The following is a 22,244-nucleotide window of genomic DNA, read 5'->3' on the forward strand; positions in this document are numbered from 1 at the left end:
AATAGTATTGGTCCTAATATGCTACCTTGCGGAACCCCTATATTGATGTATTTTGGTTCTGAGAAGTGTTTTACTAAATGTTTAGACCTATTTGTAATATGTGTTATCTCTACTCTTTGTACCCTACCTGCTAGGTATGATCGAAACCATGCATTAGCTGCCCCTCTTATTCCTAATGCTTCTAATTTTTTAACAGAAGTTTGTGATTGATTGTATCAGATGCCTTAGAAAGATCCAAAAATATGCCTGTGACACACTCATCTTTGTCAAGAGCATCAAAAGTACAACATTTGTGAATTCTACTATGGCTGACTCCGTATTTTTGCCATTTCGGAAACCAAACTGTGATTAGCTTAAAAGATTGTTTTTATTCAGTTAATTCATGAATCTGCCTTTCATAATTGCTTCTATTATATTTGAGAATGGTGACAGCAGGGAAATGGGCCAGTAATTTTCTGTGTTTTCAGCTTCACCTTTCTTAAAAAAGGGGACAACTCTTGCCTGTTTTAACTACTCTGGAAATGTCCCTGATGTGAAGGATTCATTTATTGTATTTGTAAAGGAGTCTTGTATAATCTCTGTTCATTGGTACTTCATCTAAGCCTACTGATATTAATTGCTTATAAAGCCAATTACATTGCTCTGCCTCCTTGCTCTCCAGGCCTAATGCATTATGCTTTAGTATGAGATATATCACTCCTGCTTAAAATTGATGTGGAGGATTTGTAAACACAGATTTACAATTATGTGCACAGATTTTATTGGGGGGGGGGGGGGGGACATTTAAATCTGTATAAATGGATTTGGATTGACATTTAGTGTTATTTATAATTATCAGTCTCCACCAGTCATTGAAAGCATTATTTATTCAGCATGGAAATTTTTGTAAATGTAAAAACAGTGTATTGTAAGGTATGAATCTTCCTGGCAGATTAAAACTGTGTACCCGACCGAGACTTGAACTCGGGACCTTTGCCTTTCGTGGGCAAGTGCTCTACCATCTGAGCTACCGAAGCACGACTCACACCCGGTCTGGCAGAAGTAAAGCTGTGAGACTGGGCGTGAGTCGTGCTTCGGTAGCTCAGATGGTAGAGCACTTGCCCGCGAAAGGCATAGGTCTCGAGTTCAAGTCTCGGTCGGGCACACAGTTTTAATCTGCCAGGAAGGTTCATATCAGCGCACACTCCGCTGCTTAGTGAAAATCTCATTTAGGAGTGTATTCTAACATAATTTTTCTTACCTATTGAAGCCTAGTGAAGTTTCTTCACTAGAAAAAAACCAAAAGTTGTTTTATTCTGAAATACTAGGCAGATGACAGTTCTGTTTCATTTATACATCAGGTTAAAGGAACTCTGAAGACCCTGCGGTGTATATGAGAAACAAATTGCTTTTCACACTGGACTCACTCTTCCAAAAGCAGTATCTGTTATAATTTTGGATAAACATTATGGATATTTGTTTAAATCTTTCCTTGCCAGGAGCACAACTGCTAATGTTGTGTTTTCTTTTTGTTGTCTATACATTATTACTGATCTCAGTAGAAAATTGATGTGCAACTTTAATTTTAAACATGTTTAGTATCATGTATGCTCTCTGTGTGTTGCTACCATACGCCATATACTGTATTTACAATTTTCATGGTTTGATCTTACAGGTTACCCACACCAGTTAACCTACAGTCAAAAAACTTGAAGAAAGCTATTGAAAAAGCATTGTCCAAAACAGCGCTAACAGTTACACCTCGTGGGGATTCAACTTTAGTCAAGGTATGCTGTAAAGGTTTTGCAAATATTCCCAATTTCCATTTTATTAAAAAATTCTTAACAAAAATGTGGGACATGCTTTCTAAATAAAATGTATTCAAAATAATTATAGAAAAAAACTTGATGATATACAAAATACACTGTGTTCTATTTCATTATATTCCTTCACATTAAAATGTAATTTATTAACAGTTCTCCAGAAAAATGGGTTGTATTCTGCAAAAATGTACATGGTAATATAGTCACCATGCCAGGTAAGTGTTTTGTGGAAGTATGATGAAGGGGTTTTGTTGACCTTTTAATTAGCATCTTGAATTTCAGCGTTAAGAGTTGTGCAACAATCTCTTATTCTTCCCCCAAGGTACATAACCTCTCTCGTTACTCAAAGTGTCTCATAGCAGATCATTTCCTGGTGTGAAAAAGTTATGCAAATGAGCAGTATTAGCTCACGAAGCTCATCCTGGGATGACTAAAGGAAATACTTTCTCACTTTTCACCATGGTCTCCATTACACACTGTAAAAGCACCAGCGAGAATTACATTTGGGGGAAGGGATCATCATCACTTCAAAACTTCTTGCCACCTAGAGCTTCCTTGATGGCCCGAAACACATGGTACCTTCATTCTGCTACAACAGGCAAATATGCAGGATGTGTTAGACATCTAAAACAAAAGATTTCTTATTTTTTTTGTTTTGTTAATAGGGCTATGTGTGGCCTCACATTAGCATGCTGCAATAGTGCACCGGTACTGAACAAGTGGTGATATTGTGATGTAACTGTAGGCTTCAAATTGTTGTACAGAAATTCACTATGTGACTTGCTGTTTACTGCGAATCAACTGTTGTGTATAATGTTGCAGGATTACACCTATTCTGCCTCGAAAGAAGGAATCCCATTACTTTCGCAGTGCAGAGAATTGTGCAGAATTTTCTGTTCTTCAGTGGTGATTAGTATTACCACTCCTAGTATCTTCTTTGGGTCTCAGTCCAGAAATAATGTACCCATGCATGCAATGGGTATAGGGGAAAAAGCCCCTAAGTATAGACCATGTGGTGATGGGGATGAAATTCCAAAATGTTTACTCTTTGAATGGTGAACAGTGGAGGTCAAAAGACACACAATATTCTGGTTATTAATCCCTGAAAAAATAGTCTCTAACAAAGATCTATAGAATGACAGTGGGAGAAACCAGTAGGATCACTTGTTTTGTCTCCCTGTGTACAATCAATTAATGTATGTACCCCTCATCCCTGATAACTTATCAATGATAACATCATTGTTTATGCAATTGTCCCCTTCAGTATTATAAAAATGTCATAGGGTGTCATAGACATTCAAAGAAAGTTGTCTCAATTGGGAAATATTTTACATTGACATAAACGTTGTGGTACTGAAACACATTGTAGATGATATAGTGGGTGGAGTTATACCTAATATTCAGTTCTGCAGCATTGTTATGTTTTAGGCCTCTGATATTGCTCTGTCTGTTAAATCACCATCATCTGTTGGTAAAGTGAGAGAGAGAGAGGAATCCTAATAATTTGCCATCTCTTACATATGTCTACTGATTTCTCATCCTCATAACTCAACAATATTGTGATAAATATTGTCCTTCCATCAGACAATTCTCCAAGAAAGTAGTCGTTATTTTTACAGTTAACAATATCAGACCTTTTATAATACCACACTTCTTAGGCATTGCAGATCTGATGTGTCTTGGCCTCCTCAGTAATCTGGCTCCATACACCTCTGGTCTCTTTTTTTCTCTTCCACTTCTGACCTCCATCTTGTTAAAGTCAGCGAACACATTGTCCAGCCCTCTAGCTCTTGGTTGGCCCTATCTTCTTTTGGACTAAAATCTGCCTTTTATTACTTGTTTGGGTTTCCTGTCACTTGCTGTTTTCTCCACAAGACATAAGCAGCATATTCTTTGAGGTTTAACAATTTGTTCTGTATTTTCCGCTTATATAAACTGTTGTGTTTAATGATTGTTTCTTACTCTTGAACCCTCTGGTTCTCACACAGGACCATAAAATTTTCAGATAATTTTTCCTTCAGGTGCCCTTAGGTTGTTTTTATCTTCTTCTGTCATTGTCCACATTTTAAACCCTATATGTAACAACTGGCTTTACTAGGGAATAGAGTAATCTGAACTTCCTTGTTCTTGTACCTAAAATATTCTTGAATACCTGTAAGTGCGCACAGTAGGTGCTGTTTTGTGCTTGTATCCTTTCCCACTCGTGCTGTGGTCTAAAATCAGAGATCACTCATACCTTTTCCTTATTCATGCATTTCAGCTTTGTATTTCAAAATACTATTTTTTATGCCAAAGTTAAGGTGATTTTTTTTTTCTTTGCCTCAAATGAAAGATTACTGTTTTTTTTTTCTCTTCATGTATTTTCATGTTTTCTATATTTTACTAATCTGTTAGCTATGATTCCAGAAGACACTGTGACTGAACCTGCTAATAGCAGTTTTGAGATGTGTGTTGCCCTACCCAGGTGTCTACATGATGTGATAGGTTGATGACTGGGATCTATCACTCATGCAGTACTGTCGTCTGTCATTTCATCTCTTTTAAATACTTCTGCCAGGAGTGTTTTAGCATATTGGAAATATTGAAAAAGTGCTCGAGTGTATTTCTCTTTGGAAATTGTCATAAGAACAGATTTTTAATGAGTGGTCATTGGAAGTACATGAAAGTATATTGCTGATAAATGAACAAAAAATTCTTTTAGTAAAATAATTTACTACTGCAGCCATGTATGTTAAGATTTCCTTCCTATGAACACTTGGTCGACATTGGATCTAACTTAATACGTCATTATCATGACCATCTTTTCACATAATTTTAGCAAGTGTAAATTTTTTGCCATGAATAGTTATTTTAATGAACATTTATGAGATCTCGTGTTGCTCTTTCCTATTAGTGTTTGACATTTTTTGTATTAATTATCACTGTAACTGAATCAAAGGGTTAATTTTGATTGTGTTTCACCACAATAAACTGGTACAAATACCAGACGTAGTTGTTGAAGAATGCAAATACATGTATAAGTGACTCTATGAACAACCAATTTTTAATGTTATAGATTGGTCACAGTCATCACTCACCAGAGCAGCTTACAGAAAATATTATGTCTGTCATAGAAGAACTGAAGACAAGGTTTCCTGGTGGTTGGCACAATATCAGGCATCTGAGCCTCAAAACTAGTAAATCCTTGAGGGTTCCATTTTATGTCACAATGAGTAAGTAACAAATGTTATACACAAAAGCTTTGAAACAAGATGTATGCTAGTGAAGGATATTATATTTGGTAAAAGCTCAAATTGATTTCTCGCTGACAGCAGCATGTGTAGTATAATTTTAATATCAGTGTCTTAAAATTGAATCCTGATCTCTGAGGTAATGGTGATTTCACAGATAATGTCAGGTAAGTCCAAATTATGAGAAACATTTGCTACGATAAGCATAAAGTAGACCTTTCACCTGCAAGAAATGTTAATTTTGATGTGACAAGAAAATTATTCAAACAAACACAGTTTGCAAATGCCCTGCCTGTGTATGGTACCGAAAATCAGTTGAGTGACATGTTCAAGAAAATACAGTGGTCACTAGCCTGTTTGAAAATGGGACTACAGTATTTTTTGCAACAGATTAGCAGACCTGTGTGAAAAAAAATCAGTGATCTACCTTTTTTGTACATCTGACATGAAATTCTAGGTTGAAAATACATTGAATAGGGCAATTTTTGTGCTGCTGTTGCAGCCGTATGATTGAGATGTCACCTGGAAGTTTACAGCACTCTCCATCAAGAAAGGGGGAAGTATCATGTATAGCTGCCATGGCAACATTGGTTTCCATTAACCAACATGGCTTGCTATGTTGGCACTGTGGACAGCTAAAAGCAAGGAGTTGGCTTCATGCCAATAGCATTCTCTTGAGTAAAATTTTCCAGAGATAAGATTGTCCTGTCCCTCCTTCTCTAGGTGGCAACTACTTCAGAGCCTGTTGCCATTGGAAGAAAAAAAAAATATTGAATTTTAAGTACCTTAATCAGATAGGAAAGTTAGAGATTTTAAAAAGAGAAATGGACAGTTTGAAGTTAGATGTAGTGAGAATCATTGAACTGAGGTGGCAGGAAGAACCACGATTTCTGCTCAGCGGCAGTTCAGGAGTATGTCTTACAATTAATATGAAAATAAGAATGTGAGTGAGCATGAACACTATAGTGAATACATTATCATAGGAAAGGTAGACAGAAAACCAATACCCAGTGCAAGATTTCAAGTTTGTATGCCTACTAAGTCCACATGTGATGATGAGCTTGCTGAATATATGATGAGATACAATAAATAATTCAGATTTTTAAGGGAAATGAAAATTTAATGGTGATGAGGGACTGGAGTTGGATGACGGAAGAGAGGGAAAAATGGTAGGAGGACATGGACTGATGAAAAGGAATGAAAGGGGAAAGGCAAAAGATGAGGCCCAGTAAAAAAATCTTGAATAACGCACAAGATATTGAATTTAAGTGCCAAAGAACAAAGTATAAAAATGCAGAAAATTGTGCGGGCCAAATGGAAAAGAGAAGTCTGAATAATGAAACTGATAGGAAGTGCAAAATGTCAAAGCAGGAATGGCTAGAGAAAAAAAAATGCAATGTTGAAGAAGCATGGATGACTGGGGGAAAATTAAAGAAACCTGTGGAGGACATAGAAGCAGCTATACAAATTTCAATAGCTCAGATCACGACATTATTAACTGAAGAAGGTAAGGCAGAAAGTTGAAAGTATTATACAAAATGAACAGACATGAAGACAGTGTCACGGAAATAAATGAGAAAGTAGACAAAAATGATACTGTAATGGAGCACTGAAAGACCCAAGTCAAGGCCGGGGCATTTAGTTGACGACATTCCCTCTGAGTTACTGAAGTCGTTGGAAGAGCCACTTGTGAGAAAATTATTCCACCTGTTATGCAAGCTATAGACCAAACAGGCGAAATACGCTCGGACTACACGAAGAAAGTAATAATTCCAATTTCAAAGAAGGCAGCCGCTGACAGTCATAACTATTACACATCCACTGACAGGTGTAACTGTTGTATTTACTCAATTGCAAGATGAGGTTTTCTAACCAAATTTGCCATTTGAAAACTATGGGGTCATCTTATATTTACATATTAAACTATTGCTGCTGAGGTCAACATTTTTACATTGTGTAGTAGATTGGTGTAGGTGTCATCTTACATTATTTACTGATGAAGCATGGGCTGTTGAGGTCACATGCAGATTTATTTTAAAGAATATGGAAGGGCAGATAGGATAAGCAATACTTGCTGTCGAACAATTTCGAGATTTCCTGATATGCCAAAGTGCTCGATACAGTATCGACCTTGCTTGAACAGTCACTTGACATTTGACTCGCACAGCATTAGTTCAAGGAATACATGAGAAACTGTGATCAAGCCATCACAGCAATATATTTTCTTGCTAAAATTTGAGAATTCTGTGAAACACAGGAGGACATAAAATTTAATGCAATTATCTTACACCGAGCGAGGTGGCGCAGTGATTAGACACTGGACTCGTATTCGGGAGGACGACGGTTCAATCCTGCGTCCGGCCATCCTGATTTAGGTTTTCCGTGATTTCCCTAAATCACTCCAGGCCAATGCCGGGATGGTTCCTCTGAAAGGGCACGGCCGACTTCCTTCCCCATCCTTCCCTAATCTGATGAGACCAATGACCTCGCTGTCTGGTCTCCTTCCCCCCTCCCCCCCCCCCCCCCCTCTCAAAAAAAAATTTTTTTCTTACAAACTTTTGTTGTATTTGAACAGATTAGCAATGAAAGTTCTCACACACATGTAGATATCATATACAAACATTTTTGGTGCTTGTTAAGTAAAGTTAACACTAAATGGTGAAAATGTTGCCCTTCAAAAAACATTACTTGGTCCTGAATCCAATTCAGTATTTTATTTGATTGTGAGATACTGCAGTAATTTACCAGGTGGGTTGTAAATGAAAAATTTGATTGCTGTTCACATATTAGAGTACCACCTAAAATCCTTATCACTTTTCACTCAGCTTTAGAACAAGATGATGACATTCAAATGAAACAAGAAAGAAAATTAATCCAGACTTAAATGTTTAAAAAACAAAATAAAACATATTAAACTAACTTATTAGCTCATATATGATGTTTTAGCAGTAACCTCTGTCTTACATATTACGCTGTCTTCCATGTTTAAGCTGTCAGATTTCAGATCTCATCTAGTGCAGCCCCCAATAAATCAGTCTTTCCTTTTCATCCTGTCCGGTAAGTCTTCTCTGAGCAGGGGTTCTGGGAGACATTTATGAACTCTTACTTCTTTTCCTAAACCTCTCCAGTCCTTTTCCTTCACCCCTTCCCCTTCAACCCTTCTGTCAGAAGAAGAAGCCACTGGCTCGAAAGCTGCTGCTTGGTGAGTAAATGTTTTGTCTATCCAGTTTCATTATATTGTCAAAACATATTATTCTTGTGACTATGATAATTGTCATCATACGAATAAATTGCAGTGGCAAGACCCTTTGTGAAGATAGTACCAACAGACATCAGTAGACCATGGGATCAGCAAAAGTCTGAGAATTTTATATTGTGATTATATATTTGTTGGTGTTGTTACATGTGACCTAGAAGATAATGCAGTCTGTGTTTCACAGCTGCTCAGCACAGCATTACTGAAGGGCTGGAGGGAGGGTTTGGAAGGGGGAGCAGTAGTAACAGGTTGGCTGAGAACTAGGATAAGTGGGGGGAGAGGAGTAGTGAATGGGCAGCAAATTACGTCTTGCTTCCAACTGTGGAACATGTACTGCTGCGATTTGCCCAAGTCCATTTGAATTGACTTTAAAATTTGACAAATACTCAACAATGGTATACATTTCTGCAGCAGAGAGCGAAAGTATGGATATGAGTGAGTGGCGTACTGACATGTTTCCTGCAACAATGTTGTCGATGCTCGCAATGAGGTATAATGGGAATACAAGAGGGTGTGTCAAATCCTGGTTCTGCACAGCCAGTGGGAGAGTAGCCGACAGATGATATGTTTGAAAGCATAAACATTGTAACATTCTCACATCAGTACAGAAACGAAATCTGATATGTATTCAGCAAAAAACAGCTGCGTTCTCAGATTAAAATGTAACCACAACCTCAGATATAGCAACATATTCAGAAGAAACAGTGAAATATTTGTAAAAACGAAGTTATAGATTTCACAACTGTGTTATTAGGGTGATGGTGGTGATTAAAAGTAGTGATACCACAGATGTCAGACATAGTAATGGGAGGGGGGGGGGGGGGGGGAATGGTAATGAAAATAAAATTTAATTCAAACCACTTCTTTTTATTTTGTTTCTTCTTATATTGTCGAAACGTAAGTTTAAAATAGTACATGGTAATGCAGATATGTAATGGCAGTAAACAGTTTGTAATTGTGATTAGTCAGAATGTTAAATTAAAATTTTCACAAGGAGACCTCTTCTCCTTTTTTTAAGAAAAAGGAAGGGTGTCTTATATTCAGGGTTATCTTATACATTATTTACACAGGCAGGCGACATCAGGAAATATCAGAGAAACGTGAGGCAATACTGACCCTATGACTTACCTTAGAAGATAGGTTGAAGAAAGTCAGACTCGTGATTATGGCATTTGTAGATTTAGAGAAAGCCTTTGACAGTTTTGGCTGGAAAACATTCTATACAGTTTTGGAAGGAGGGAGGGATAAAATGCAGGGATTGAAAGATTGTGTAAAACTTGTGCAGAAACCAAACTGCAGTTCTAAGAGCCAAAGTACGGGAAATAGAAGCAGTAATTGTGTTGGGAGTAAGAGGAGACTGCAATATATTGGCCATGTAATTCAGTAATCCGGTTTGCTGCAAGTTCTGGAAATCAGGGAAATTAAACAAAAAAAAGTCTTGCATTGTCGCTGGCTGGGTGCCGCTTCCCTACTCACTCATTCTTACTGCTTCTCCCCTTCCTACCACTCCCCTCAGCTTGCAGTCAGTGCTGCCGCCACGTCTTGCTGCTAGCCTAGCAGCTGCCAATGAGAGGCAGGGAGGCATGAGGAGTGGTTTGTGTGGATCTGATTCTCAGAGAATGTAGATGCAGCGGCTGGAGATGACAGTCATGTGTGTCTGCATAATTGTGTGAATGTGTGTGTGCTCTAGTTTTCTGACAAAAGCTATGGCTGAAAATTTAGTTGTGAGAGCGTGATTGTCTTTCTTTATGTGCCTGTCTGCGGCTCAGCAACCATTTTTATGGTGAGTTGCTACCTATCCTCATTATTATTGATTCTCAGAGTATTTGAACAAGTTATCTGTTGCACGAATCTATCACTGCAGCCTCATTTCATCAACATACTGTCTGTGACACGTGAATAACTGGCAAAACGGGTGACTTCCACAACGGGCCAAAACCGCAGGCCATATCTGCGGGTATCTCTAACGGATCAGGCATGCCAGTCTGAAGCCCATTGTATCCCACTAATGTGCAAGCCTTGCCCATTGGATCTAGTCTCACTGATCTACCTGCAGTCTGGATCTGTTTGTGTGAGGTATAATGCATCGGATTTTCGTGGTTTATCTGTGGACCTAGGACTGCAGTGCTCCTCGGGAGGCCAAAGGCCGCGGGTGACTGATTTCAGCAATTGTGACTGTCTCACTGCAAGCACATTGTACAGTGTGGCATTTCATAGACATTTTATTTATTCTAGTACATTTTGGCATATTGAAAGAATTTTATGTATTGGGATGTACGGTTGATAAGGAGAAGAAAATTGTGGCAGTTGCTGGTGGTTTCTACGCTATGTACTCATATATATCTCGAAAGGAAAATTACAAAATAGCTGTAGAATAGTATAAATAACACAGTGGGTAATCACCGACAATAACGAACATAGTAGAACTAACATTTTATTGGTGGTCACCTATAGTGTTTGTTGATTTACACAACTGTCCCCACCTCATATAGTTCTTTCAAGAGGTCTACATTTTTCTGAGGTTATTTATGAAATCAGTGAAGGTATTTTAAATCTGTCTTGCGACTCCAAGGAACTGTATATTTTTGTCACCAAATGTGTTTTGTTGTATTGAAATAAAATAACATCAGTGGTCTTAATGAAACATGTGTACCATTTGGCCTGCTTTTCCCATCTAAAAACAGTTCATTACAAAAGATGTTGATGTTACTACTTCAGATTTATGCTCACGCGGGGGAGAAATACAGAAGTCCTTACATTTCTTTGTCAACTTATGTCTTTACTTACCCTTAAGAGCTCAAAATTTGTCAGGTAAAAATGCTAAAACTTGCATGGAAATCGGGGAAAAATCAGGAAATTTCACTTGGGGAAACTCGTTGCAACCCTGGTAATAATTTGCCTAACAAACACTCAGTGTATTCATTGCTGGATACTGATGCAATGCATTGATGGCCTCCAGACCCTTTACATCAAAATATTCAATCTGGTATCTCATAGTGTTACAGAGAAATTCTGCATTAGCACTTGGTCTAGAGTAGTTGACAGCCTACCACTAACAAACCAACAGTTTGAAGCAGAGGGTAAGGCCATGGACTTACATTCAGGAGGAGCAGGATTCAGACTCTTAATGGCAATCTAGATTTATGTTTTCTGTACATCCGAATACTGCTGATTGCATTTCACATTCTAGACCAGTCTGAGCTTGGGCTCTGTCTCCAGTAACGTTCTCAGTGGTGGCATGTTTAACTCAAATCTTCCTTCCATCATATTTCCCACAAATCATTACTGGTAATAAATGGGAATATTTCTCAAGAAACTGAATCATAGTCCCCATTGTTGTGGAAACCACAGTAAAAATAAATGTTCAAACAAGTTAACACTAAAAATTTTTACGTAAGTAAAAGTAATTTTACTATAAGTTTTAAGTCACATATCACTCTTTATCTAAATACAAATGTTGCAAGAACTGTGAATCAATAATCATTTAAGCTTAACATTGATGACTCACACAAGAAAACTGAAATTTGTGACAGTGTTACAGGCAAATGTTCTTCCACCTTTGTTGTGTTTTGCAACCAGTTGCAGTTCCTAAGAAATTTGAAACAGGATGTATTGTTAATTGTGTTTGTGGTTTTATCATTCTTCCCTGTACCAAAACACTATGTTTATGAACACTGTTTCCCCTTCGTGTTATTGTAATTGTGACACATTATATTTCTTGTGGTGCAGAATCTGCCAATAGCGTGAAGGTTCCGGTGGAGAAGCCACGAAGGCCCAAGGCTGCAGTGGCTGTGGAGGATGAGCTGAGCACAATCCCAGGAGCAAGAGTGGTTGTACTACCTAGTGGAGAAGTCATTGTGAAGAAAGAAGCCAACTCTGAGGACTCTGCCAGCGAGGTTGAATCTGAGGTACACCTTCACTGTCTATGTTCTCAATATCTGTCATTAACAGATCTGAACTGCAATTTTCAGTGTTGTTGTTTTTGGTGGACCTTATTCAGTCAACAAAAAATTAATATGTAATATTTTATTTCTATCATAAACTCAGGATTATGCAAATCATAATTTACTTTGTCTGCTAAATGATATGATTTTGAGTTTTTATACACTCATCTTCAGCTGAGGTACGCAGAAATTTATGTACACATACACTGAGTAGCCAAAGAAACTGGTACACCTGCCTAATGATGTGTAGGGCCCCTGCAAGCACGCAGAAGTGCCGCAACATGGCGTTGCACGGACTCAACTAATGTTTGAAGTAGTGCTGGAGGGAATTGGCACCATGAATCTTGGAGGGCTGTCCATAAATCCGTATGAGGGGATGGAGATCTCTTCTGAACAGCACATAGCAAGGCATACAACATTGCTCAATAATGTTCATGTCTCAGGAGTCTGGTGGCCAGCAGAAGTATTTAAACTCAGAAGTGTGTTCCTGGAGCCACTCTGTAGCAGTTCTGGACGTGTTGAGAGTTGCATTGTCCTGCTGGAATTGCCCAGGTCCATCGGAATGCACAGTGGACATGAATGGATGCAGGTGATCAGACAGAATGTTTATGTACGTGTCACCTGTCACAGTCATCTCTAATCGTATCAGCGGTCCCATATCACTCCATGTGCTCCACATAATTACAGAGCCTCCGCCAACTTGAACAATCCCCTGCTGACATCCAGGGTCCATGGATTCCCGAGGTTTCTCCATACCCGTACACATCCACCCGCTTGATACAATTTGAAATGAGAGTTGTCCGACCAAGCAACATGTTTCCAGTCATCGACAGTCCGATGTCGGTATTGATGGGCCCATGTGAGGTGTAAAGCTTTGTGTCGTGCAGTCATGAAGGGTACATGATTGGGCCTTTGGCTCTTGAATGATTTGCATGCTGACACTTGTTGATGCTCAAGCATTGAAATCTGCAGCAATTTGCGGAAGGGTTGCACTTCTGTCATATTGAACAATTCTCTTCAGTCATCATTGGTCCTGTTCTTGCAGGATCTTTTACCGGCCACAGCGATGTCAGAGATTTGGTGTTTTACCGGATTCCTGATATTCACAGTACACTTGTGAAATGGTCATACGAGAAAATCCCCACCTCATCGCTACCTCGGAGATGCTGTGTCCCATCGTTCATGCGCCAACTATAATACCACCTTTCAGACTCACTTAAATCTTGATAACGTGCCATTGTAGCAGCAGTAACCAATCCAACAACTGCTTGTTGTCTTATGTAGGCGTTGTCAACCCCAGCACCTTTCAGCCTGTTTACATATGTCTGTATTTGAACCAGTTTCTTTGGCGCTTCGGGGTACTTGTAGTATGCTACTACCAGTAAGAATTTCTGCATGCTTCATCTGAAGCATGATACTACAAGTATGAATATGTAAATTTCTGCATTCCTCATATCAAAATGAGCCTGAAAAGAATAATAAACTAGTTCATGAAAAAAATATTTTTTGAGTGTTCTTAGCTATATTTCATTTAATATACAGTTACAAAGTTATTCAGTAACCATAATAGGTAAACTTATTGAGTAAGTTCCCCATCTCAATTTTTAAGAAAATTTTTGGGGTTGTATTGTTCCTTGTGTTAGAACAGTCATAGCTAACTTATCTTTAATTGTGATACAGGGAGAACTGGATGATGATGATGAAGAAGAAGGTGAAGATGCAGATTCAGAGACAGAGAAGGTTGATACAAAGGAGGTGTCCAAAGGTGCAATTAAGCCTAAAGTAAAGGTTAATTCAGATGATGAAAATGAAGACAGTGACAGTGATGTAGAAGCAGCAGAAGATGAATATTTGTCTGGATGGATGCAAGAATTGGGGGAATCAGAAAAGCATAATGTAAGCTATACAAATTTTTTATTTAAATTTGACTATAGAGACTACTTTGCAGGTATTTTGTTATTAAAATTTTACACTAATAGAGACAGATGTTTCCTATACAATATTTGATTAACATTAAAAATCTCTATAAATTCATAGTGCAGTTACTGTAAACAGATGCAGTGCTGAGAGTGGGTGTCATTTTTAGAAATAGGGCAGTGACACAAATGTAACACAGAGATGCTGATTTCAGTAGCAGGCCAACAACTACACATCAGCATTCTGGGATCTACAGCTCTGGTTTTCATTTCATTCCTCATCTTTACACATTTTTTTCCTCAGTATTTTGTTTTCTGTTTTTGTATTGTTCTTTATTAATTTTATAACTGCACCTATTTTCTATAATTTCCCTCCTTTATTAGTCCGATAATGACCTTCTGTTGTTGTTCACTTTGTGAAACTTGGTCCTCAGATTTTCTTCCTTCCCCATGTGATGCGTGTTCTGTTAGCTGATCTTCTGTATGTTCTAGTTGTCAGTTAACATAAACTGCTAATGTTTGACATTATTCTTTTATTGTAGAATTAAGCTTCGCAATGGATTTCATGTGGAAATTTATTTCAGTTTTACCTTAACTGATGAAAGAAATGAAATGTGATTGGCCATGGCATTCTGAGCTGGAAGACCAAGACCAGGTGACAGAGCATGATAGTTTCAGTACTCCCATTTTCATATTCCAGCAGCTCAAATTCTAAAATAAAAAATGGAATTTAGGTTGGCAGTTTTTCTGTCTTTGCAATTAACTCTTGATTATCATCTCTGTAAAATTGCAATGATCATATTTTAATGGTGTCTAGTGACCACAGTGCCTAAGTAAGAAATATCCTCATCTGCATGAACTGTTGACAGTATCAAATTGAAAAAAATATATATAGAGAGAGACAGAGTGTGTCTGGTCACCAAAAACATTCACATTGATAATGATCCTACTATGAAACTAAGTGTTTGAGCCAGTCAGTACCACACCAGAGTTAGATTCACCAGTTTGTGGGTATTAAATATAACTCCCCTCCAGTATGCACCTGTGTGAATATACAATTACAGTTCCCTCATGGCATCCCGTATTTCATTCCTTGCAGCTTTTGTCAGTGTAATGTGAAATTTAACCTCAAAGAAACTCTTTGTGCCCCTATACACCGGTTATAGGCACCATTTGTTTGAGTGCCAGTTAATAGCCTCATTTGAAACAGCATGAGTTGACACATGATTACTAATGGAAATTGATGTTTTTGCAACTAGACTATGGACTGTTCACATTCTGCCACAGCAATATCACCGTCTCAGATCATCTGATTTCAGATGTGAGAGTGGATCCACTTTAAGCTATTCTTATCTTTAATATTTTTATTGCAGAAGTTCGAAATATAGTGCTTACTTCAATGCGAGATGCTTTTAATAATTTTCATAACGAAACTCTGTCTTGGAATCTGGCAGAAAACCCAAAGAGATTTTGGTTATACATAAGCACATCAGTGTTAAGATGCAGTCAATACCTTCACTGTGCGACAACGGTGAAGTCACTGATGACATTTGATTATGCTGTTTTCTTTTAATCCCTTGCCTGTTAATGCACCTTTTATAGTGTTGTCCTTTTTAGTTGCTGTTTTAACCTTGTGCCTCACAGTGCATTCATAGCTTAGTCTGGGCGCTAATTACCACTGTAGTTGTGCGCCCTAAAACCACCAAAATAAAATAAAAAAAAAGTGCCACTAAAACCGAGTTATTAAATATGGTTTTCCGAAACTCCTTCACCAAAGAAGATGAAGTAAATATTCCTGAATTTCAATCAAGAACAACTGCCAAGATGAGATACATAGAAATAGATATCCTCGGTGTAGCAAAGCAGCTTAAATCACTTAATAAAGGCAAGGCCTCTGCTCCAGATTGTATACCAGTCTGGTTCCTTTCAGAGTATGCTGATATAATAGCTCCATATTTAGCAATTATATGAAAGTGCTTGCTAACTGAAAGTTCCATACCTCAAGCCTGGAAAATTGCTCAAGTCACACCAATACCCAAAAAGGGAAATAGGAGTAGTCCGCTGAATTACAGGCCCATATCACTAATGTCGATTTGCAGTAGGGTTTTGGAAAACATACTGTGTTCGAACATTATGAATTACCTTGAAGAAAATGATTGATTGACACATAACATAGATTCAGAAAGAAATCGTTCTTGTGAAACACAGCTAGCTCTTTACACTCACGAAGTAATGAGTGCTAACGACAGGGAATGTCAAATTGATTCCAATTTTTTAGATTTCCAGAAGGCTTTTGACACCGTTCCTCACAACGTCTTCTAACCAAACTGCATGCCTATGGAATATTGCCTCAATTGTGCGACTGGATTCGTGATATCCTGCCAAAGGCCACAATTCGTAATAATAAACAGAAAGTCATAGAGTAAAACAGAAGTAATATCCGGGTTCCCCTAGGAAGTGTTATAGACCCTCTGTTGTTCCTGACCTGTATTAACGACATATGAGACAATCTCGGTAGCCGTCTTAGATTGTTTGCAGATGATGCTGTCATTTACCGTGTTGTAAAGTCATCAGATGACCAAAACGACTTGTATAATAATTTAGATAAGGTATCTGTATGGTGCAAAAAGTGGCAGTTGAAGTTATTCACATGATTACTAAAAGAAATCCGCTAAATTTCGATTATGTGATAAGTCACACAAATCTTGAAGGCTGTAAATTCAACTAAATACTTAGGGATTACAATTACAAATAACCTAAATTGGAACAATCACATAGATAATGTTGTGGGTAGAGAAAACCAAAGACTGTGATTCATTATCAGAACACTTAGAAGGTGCAACAGGTCTACTAAAGAGACTGCTTACAAATGCTTGTCCCCCCTATTCTGGAGTGTTGCTGTGCGGTGTGGGATCCGCATCAGGTGGGACTGATGGATGACATCGAAAAAGTTCAAAGAAGGGCGGCTCGCTTTGTTCTGTCGTGAAATAGGGGATCTTCTCATGAAATTTCAATCACCAGTTTTCTCCTCTGATTGCGAAAACATTCTGTTGGCACTCACCTACAGAGGGAGAAATGATCATCACGATAAAATAAGGGAAATCAGGGCACGCACAGAAAAATTTAAGTGCTTGTTTCTTCCGTGTGCCTTCTCAGAGTGGAAAGGTAGAGAAACAGCTTGAAGATGGTTCATTGAACCCTCTGCCAGGCCCTTTATTGTGAATAGCAAAGTAATCACATAGCTGTAGATGTGTCCCAAATTGCTATACAGTGTTTCTTGCTCTTAAAACAAGATAATGATAGCACAGTACTTGTAGACTGTGATGGTTATTTTAGGAAGCATGATAATCAAAACTTCCTCTGAATTGAATTATTGAGGCTGGGGTCAGTGAACTGCACCTACCACGATGCAAAAAGCAGCTGTTTCGATGTCCTCATCATATAGTCATAATAGGGAATACAAGTTTAAAGAGAGCAGTAATTTAATTTCTGGTTAAGTGTTCATCGTGAAACTGTGAAGGCACACAGTGCAGATATCTTAAAGTACGTTGACCGGATCTTCGATAATCCATATAAATACAGGCAGTATAAGATGTGAAGTTAGCAGTGGAGGTGCAGAGATTTATTGCTGAAGTCCTAACAATTTCTTTCATTTTATAATTGTATTCTGCAATACCTGGTTGCCTCCTTGTTTTCAAAATAAATCAACAATAGTATTTTAGGTTCTTCTACCATTCACATTAAAATTACTTGTAAAGATGCAACCTAACTTTCTCTGCCACTGTAAATGATTCTATTCCATGTCACCTTCCATTGCATACATTCTTAAACAAATGTGCCTGTTTTTCTTTTTGGTGCTGGTTCACTTCTGTACATTTAGCCAGTCACTGTGGACCTCATGTTGTCACGATAATGTCAAGCCTTAGGTATGTCTATAAAAGATTTTATGTTTCCCTTTATTCAGTCCTTTTATTTAGATGACAGTCCGTTTTGTAAGCAACATTTTATCTAAACCTGAGTTATCGTAAAATATATATAAAAACAAAGATGAGGTGACTTACCGAACAAAAGCGCTGGCAGGTCGATAGACACACAAACAAACACAAACACACACACAAAATTCAAGCTTTCGCAACAAACTGTTGCCTCATCAGGAAAGAGGGAAGGAGAGGGGAAGACGAAAGGAAGTGGGTTTTAAGGGAGAGGGTAAGGAGTCATTCCAATCCCGGGAGCGGAAAGACTTACCTTAGGGGGAAAAAAGGACAGGTATACACTCGCACACACGCACATATCCATCCACACATGGTGTCTGTATGTGTGGATGGATATGTGCGTGTGTGCGAGTGTATACCTGTCCTTTTTTCCCCCTAAGGTAAGTCTTTCCGCTCCCGGGATTGGAATGACTCCTTACCCTCTCCCTTAAAACCCACTTCCTTTCGTCTTCCCCTCTCCTTCCCTCTTTCCTGATGAGGCAACAGTTTGTTGCGAAAGCTTGAATTTTGTGTGTGTGTTTGTGTTTGTTTGTGTGTCTATCGACCTGCCAGCGCTTTTGTTCGGTAAGTCACCTCATCTTTGTTTTTATATATATTTTTTCCCACGTGGAATGTTTCCTTCCATTATATTGAGTTATCGTAAATTCATACAAGATATGCTTTAAGATTTATTTTACCTTGCAAGTGTGAATGTAACTTTCATCACCTAGATATATCATTTGTTTTATCTTTGACATACCTTTGATTATCACTTAATTATTATTTTAGTTGTTGTGCATCAAATGATGTTTCTGAATTGTGCTTTATTTAAATTGGACTACCTATCTCCTGACAGTTAAACGGTTTTATCTTAATGGGACGAAAGGATGTTGGGTCATCAACTGCTTATTGTTTAGAATAAATTATTGATATGAGTCCATAATTTTTGCTACACAGTTCCATGTATGTGGAACAGCATATTTTCTTATTTTTACTCTTGTTTACATACTGCTATATCCCTAAAGATGTGGCTCTAATGCGGTGAAACTATTTGGAGTAGAAATAAAGATTTATCATACAGCTGAAGCAGTCTGATTTGTCATGGTTCAATTCTACAGCTATGGATAGTTGCAATACAAAATTTGCTACAAGTAAGACATATAAAGGAGGGTACATGATAAACGGGATATACGGTTTCTAATTTCAGTTTGGTATGTTATATTGTTATTTCAAGTAAATGCTCATGGTATCAGTCAGCTTACTCATAGCCCTCTCGTGAATTCTTCCTTCATTTGAGTTACTATCTTCCCTTTATAATCATGTTTTTATTAGGTTGCTTTGTTGTTTGTTTGTCTGTTGGGTACAAGTTTTGAGTTGTTTTCAAACTAACTCCTGATGAGCTACACTTTCATATCTGCTGTGTGGCGGAGAGTACTTTGTTTTTCTGTCTGCCTGTTTGTCTAGTCAGTAGTAATTTTGCAATTATTTCAAACTAATTTCATGATAAGCTATAGATTTCAAACTGTGAACATAACTCAGAACTGGAAAAAATGCAATATTAACTTGCATTATTGCCTGGAGTGTGACAGAGGGTATTCTTATGGACCACTGCTATTTCCTCATACTCTTGTTTCAGTCGTGAGTGTTTTATGTTAAGAATGATTGTTGGTAAGCCTCCACATGTGCCTGACTCTCCCTAATGTTTACCTTCATTATCTTTTCGAGAGGTATACATAGAAAGAAGAAATACACTGTTTGACTTATTTGAAGAGAAACTGAAATAAATGTGAAATTTACCATGTGTCTGTTGTAATCTCATCAAAATGTTTGAAATTGATTGAAAAATTCCAAACACAAGACTAAAAAGCAGAAGACAATTATTAAGTTAAAAACTTTTTAATATAACACATTTTTAATAGCTGTGACAATAGTTACAAAATTTAAAACAAAAATGTGGGGCGCATGCAGTAGCTAATAGCAAGTAGCATAGAGGTTAGCTTCTTTGAGAAAATCGTGCAACATTTAATAGCATTTGCAGTACAATAAAATTGTTAGTGACTTGGGTGAACTATAAGTGTTGTCATGGCTCTTAAAAACTCATAAGCACAAATTTTCTGGACTATCTGTATAGGTTTAGAAATCTGTATTGGCCTAGGAAATTTATTTTATACTTTTTAGTTCGTTTAGTCCATTTAAAAAATATTTTGAATAATTATTTTTTAGTTGTAATTATTCAATTTAAATTTGTTAATCTCCATTAAGATAAGAATCCAGAAAATGGTAGGATGTTTTCCAAAACATGTAAAGCCGAATAAGACTACCTGTATTTCTTTCAGGATGAGGAAGATGAACCAGCAAAAAAGAAGTCAAGACATCAAGATGATTCAACAAAACATAAGAAGAAAACAAAAGTAGGAAAAACATTAAACACTACAAAGTCTGTGAAGAAGACTAAGAAAACACAAGATACAAAAGAAAGTGAAAAAAAGAAAAAGACAAAAAAATAAACGAAGTATTCAGCTAGGAAACTGTTGTTGTTACTTCCAACAGATAACTTCAATATGATGTTGCAAAATATTGTAATAATAAACTACAGTAATTTTTGTAGTGTGCTGTGTGTTACTTTTCTTTATTTCCCATCTTAAATATAATTCAGGCACAGTAAATTTACATACTTTTGCTGCTAATGTATTCAAGTCATTTAACTTCACCAGTATGTGGAGTATTACCACAAGTTTACTTGTACACCCGATACACCTTTTCATGCTTCCACTGAAGCAATTCAGGTGAATGCCAAAATCATTCCTTAACAGATCATGGCTGTTTCATCTCCAAACCCTCCTCCAGCTATGTTAGTTCTCCACTTTCAGAGAAGTTTAACATTTATGAAATGATATCATCATGTATATATCATATCGCATCTCTCCTAGTGTAGACCACAACCACCGAGCGATAATGTTGTGACGTGTTCTCAATGCTGGTGAGGTATGTCACTTTGAACGCCTGTGCCATTGTATATTTCTGAAACCACTACACAACAAATTAGTGCGAGTCCTTTGTCTGTTTTATTACAACTTACAGATACCTTGATGAGGATTGTGAACGCAAGTATACAATACTTCTAGTAATGCAGTCTTTCCTTGCGGCTAAATCGAAGAAGCAATACAGTATTTGACTGTGCTGTTTAAGTAAGAAGTTCATCACTGCTATGGCACATTCAAGGACGGCATTCTGATTAGTCCACTGTGACTAAAGCATTGCGGATACAATTCCGTGGTGTGACTGCCCCTGCAGCTCTCCATTGTGGGTTATAATACCCTGCAGATGACTCAGTGGAGTCATGTGATTGGCTGCTGCTATTGGAGATAGTGACTCATTGTTGGTTCTTTTTCCTGCCTGAATGATGTCATTGTAGTCTTAGACTGGTGCTTACGGGAAGAGGTGCAGCAAAGTAGCTCTTCCACCGAAGATGACGTATTGAGCAGCTGTCGGACCGGCACTGCTCCCTACATTGCTGGCAACCCAGAACACACAAATGTAGGAAGGCAGGTATCTGGCAGCTGTAGCGAGAGCATCTGACAACCCTCTCCCCCTGCTGGAGGGAGAGACAAAGCCTCTTCTTCATCAGCCACTACGTGGAGTTTTGACATCCATCTTCATCTCGTCCTCTGTGTTAGTATCATATGGTTCAATATCCATTGGTTTGGGCACTGGCACAGCATCAGCATTGGTGGACTGCTGAGGAAGGTACACTGCCGCACTCTGCATCTGGAACAGTACACCACCAGGACTTGCAATTGAAATGAAATTATAACTCTGGAAAGGCAGGGGGTCCTCAGTGCATGGCTGGAGTTGGTTTATGTGATTCCAAAAGGGCAAAACAACACACATGGCAATGCCCACTTGACAGGCACTCATTCCAGGAAACTATTCTTGTTTCCTTTAAATGCATTTCTGAGATGGTGTCAGCACTGAAATGATGTCTCCCGGAACCGGTCGCAGCAGAAGCCAAGTTGTCCTGGTGCCAGGGTGTCGTGTGTGATAGGGGGGTCTGCATCAGTCGACCATGTGGCAGCTCTACCAGCAGTGCGGAAGGTGCTCCTGTATAGGGAAAGAAACAATAGT

The 22,244-nt window shown here is 38.0% G+C and overlaps 1 protein-coding gene across 1 annotated transcript in view; it reads left to right on the forward strand.

Moving 5' to 3' along the window:
- The window catches only part of LOC124616762 (ribosomal L1 domain-containing protein 1-like), a 59,133-nt gene extending 38,402 nt beyond the window's left edge, over nt 1-20,731 (forward strand). Inside the window, exons 6-10 of the mRNA XM_047145146.1 lie at nt 1,655-1,766; nt 4,858-5,014; nt 12,018-12,196; nt 13,913-14,128; nt 20,456-20,731. Of these exons, the coding sequence (XP_047001102.1) occupies nt 1,655-1,766; nt 4,858-5,014; nt 12,018-12,196; nt 13,913-14,128; nt 20,456-20,626 (835 nt within the window). The 3' untranslated portion in view covers nt 20,627-20,731. The remainder of the gene's footprint in view (nt 1-1,654; nt 1,767-4,857; nt 5,015-12,017; nt 12,197-13,912; nt 14,129-20,455) is intronic.
- Nucleotides 20,732-22,244: the final 1,513 nt, after the last annotated feature.

This window comes from Schistocerca americana, chromosome 5 (assembly GCF_021461395.2).
Source record: "Schistocerca americana isolate TAMUIC-IGC-003095 chromosome 5, iqSchAmer2.1, whole genome shotgun sequence".
Taxonomy (NCBI): domain Eukaryota; kingdom Metazoa; phylum Arthropoda; class Insecta; order Orthoptera; family Acrididae; genus Schistocerca; species Schistocerca americana.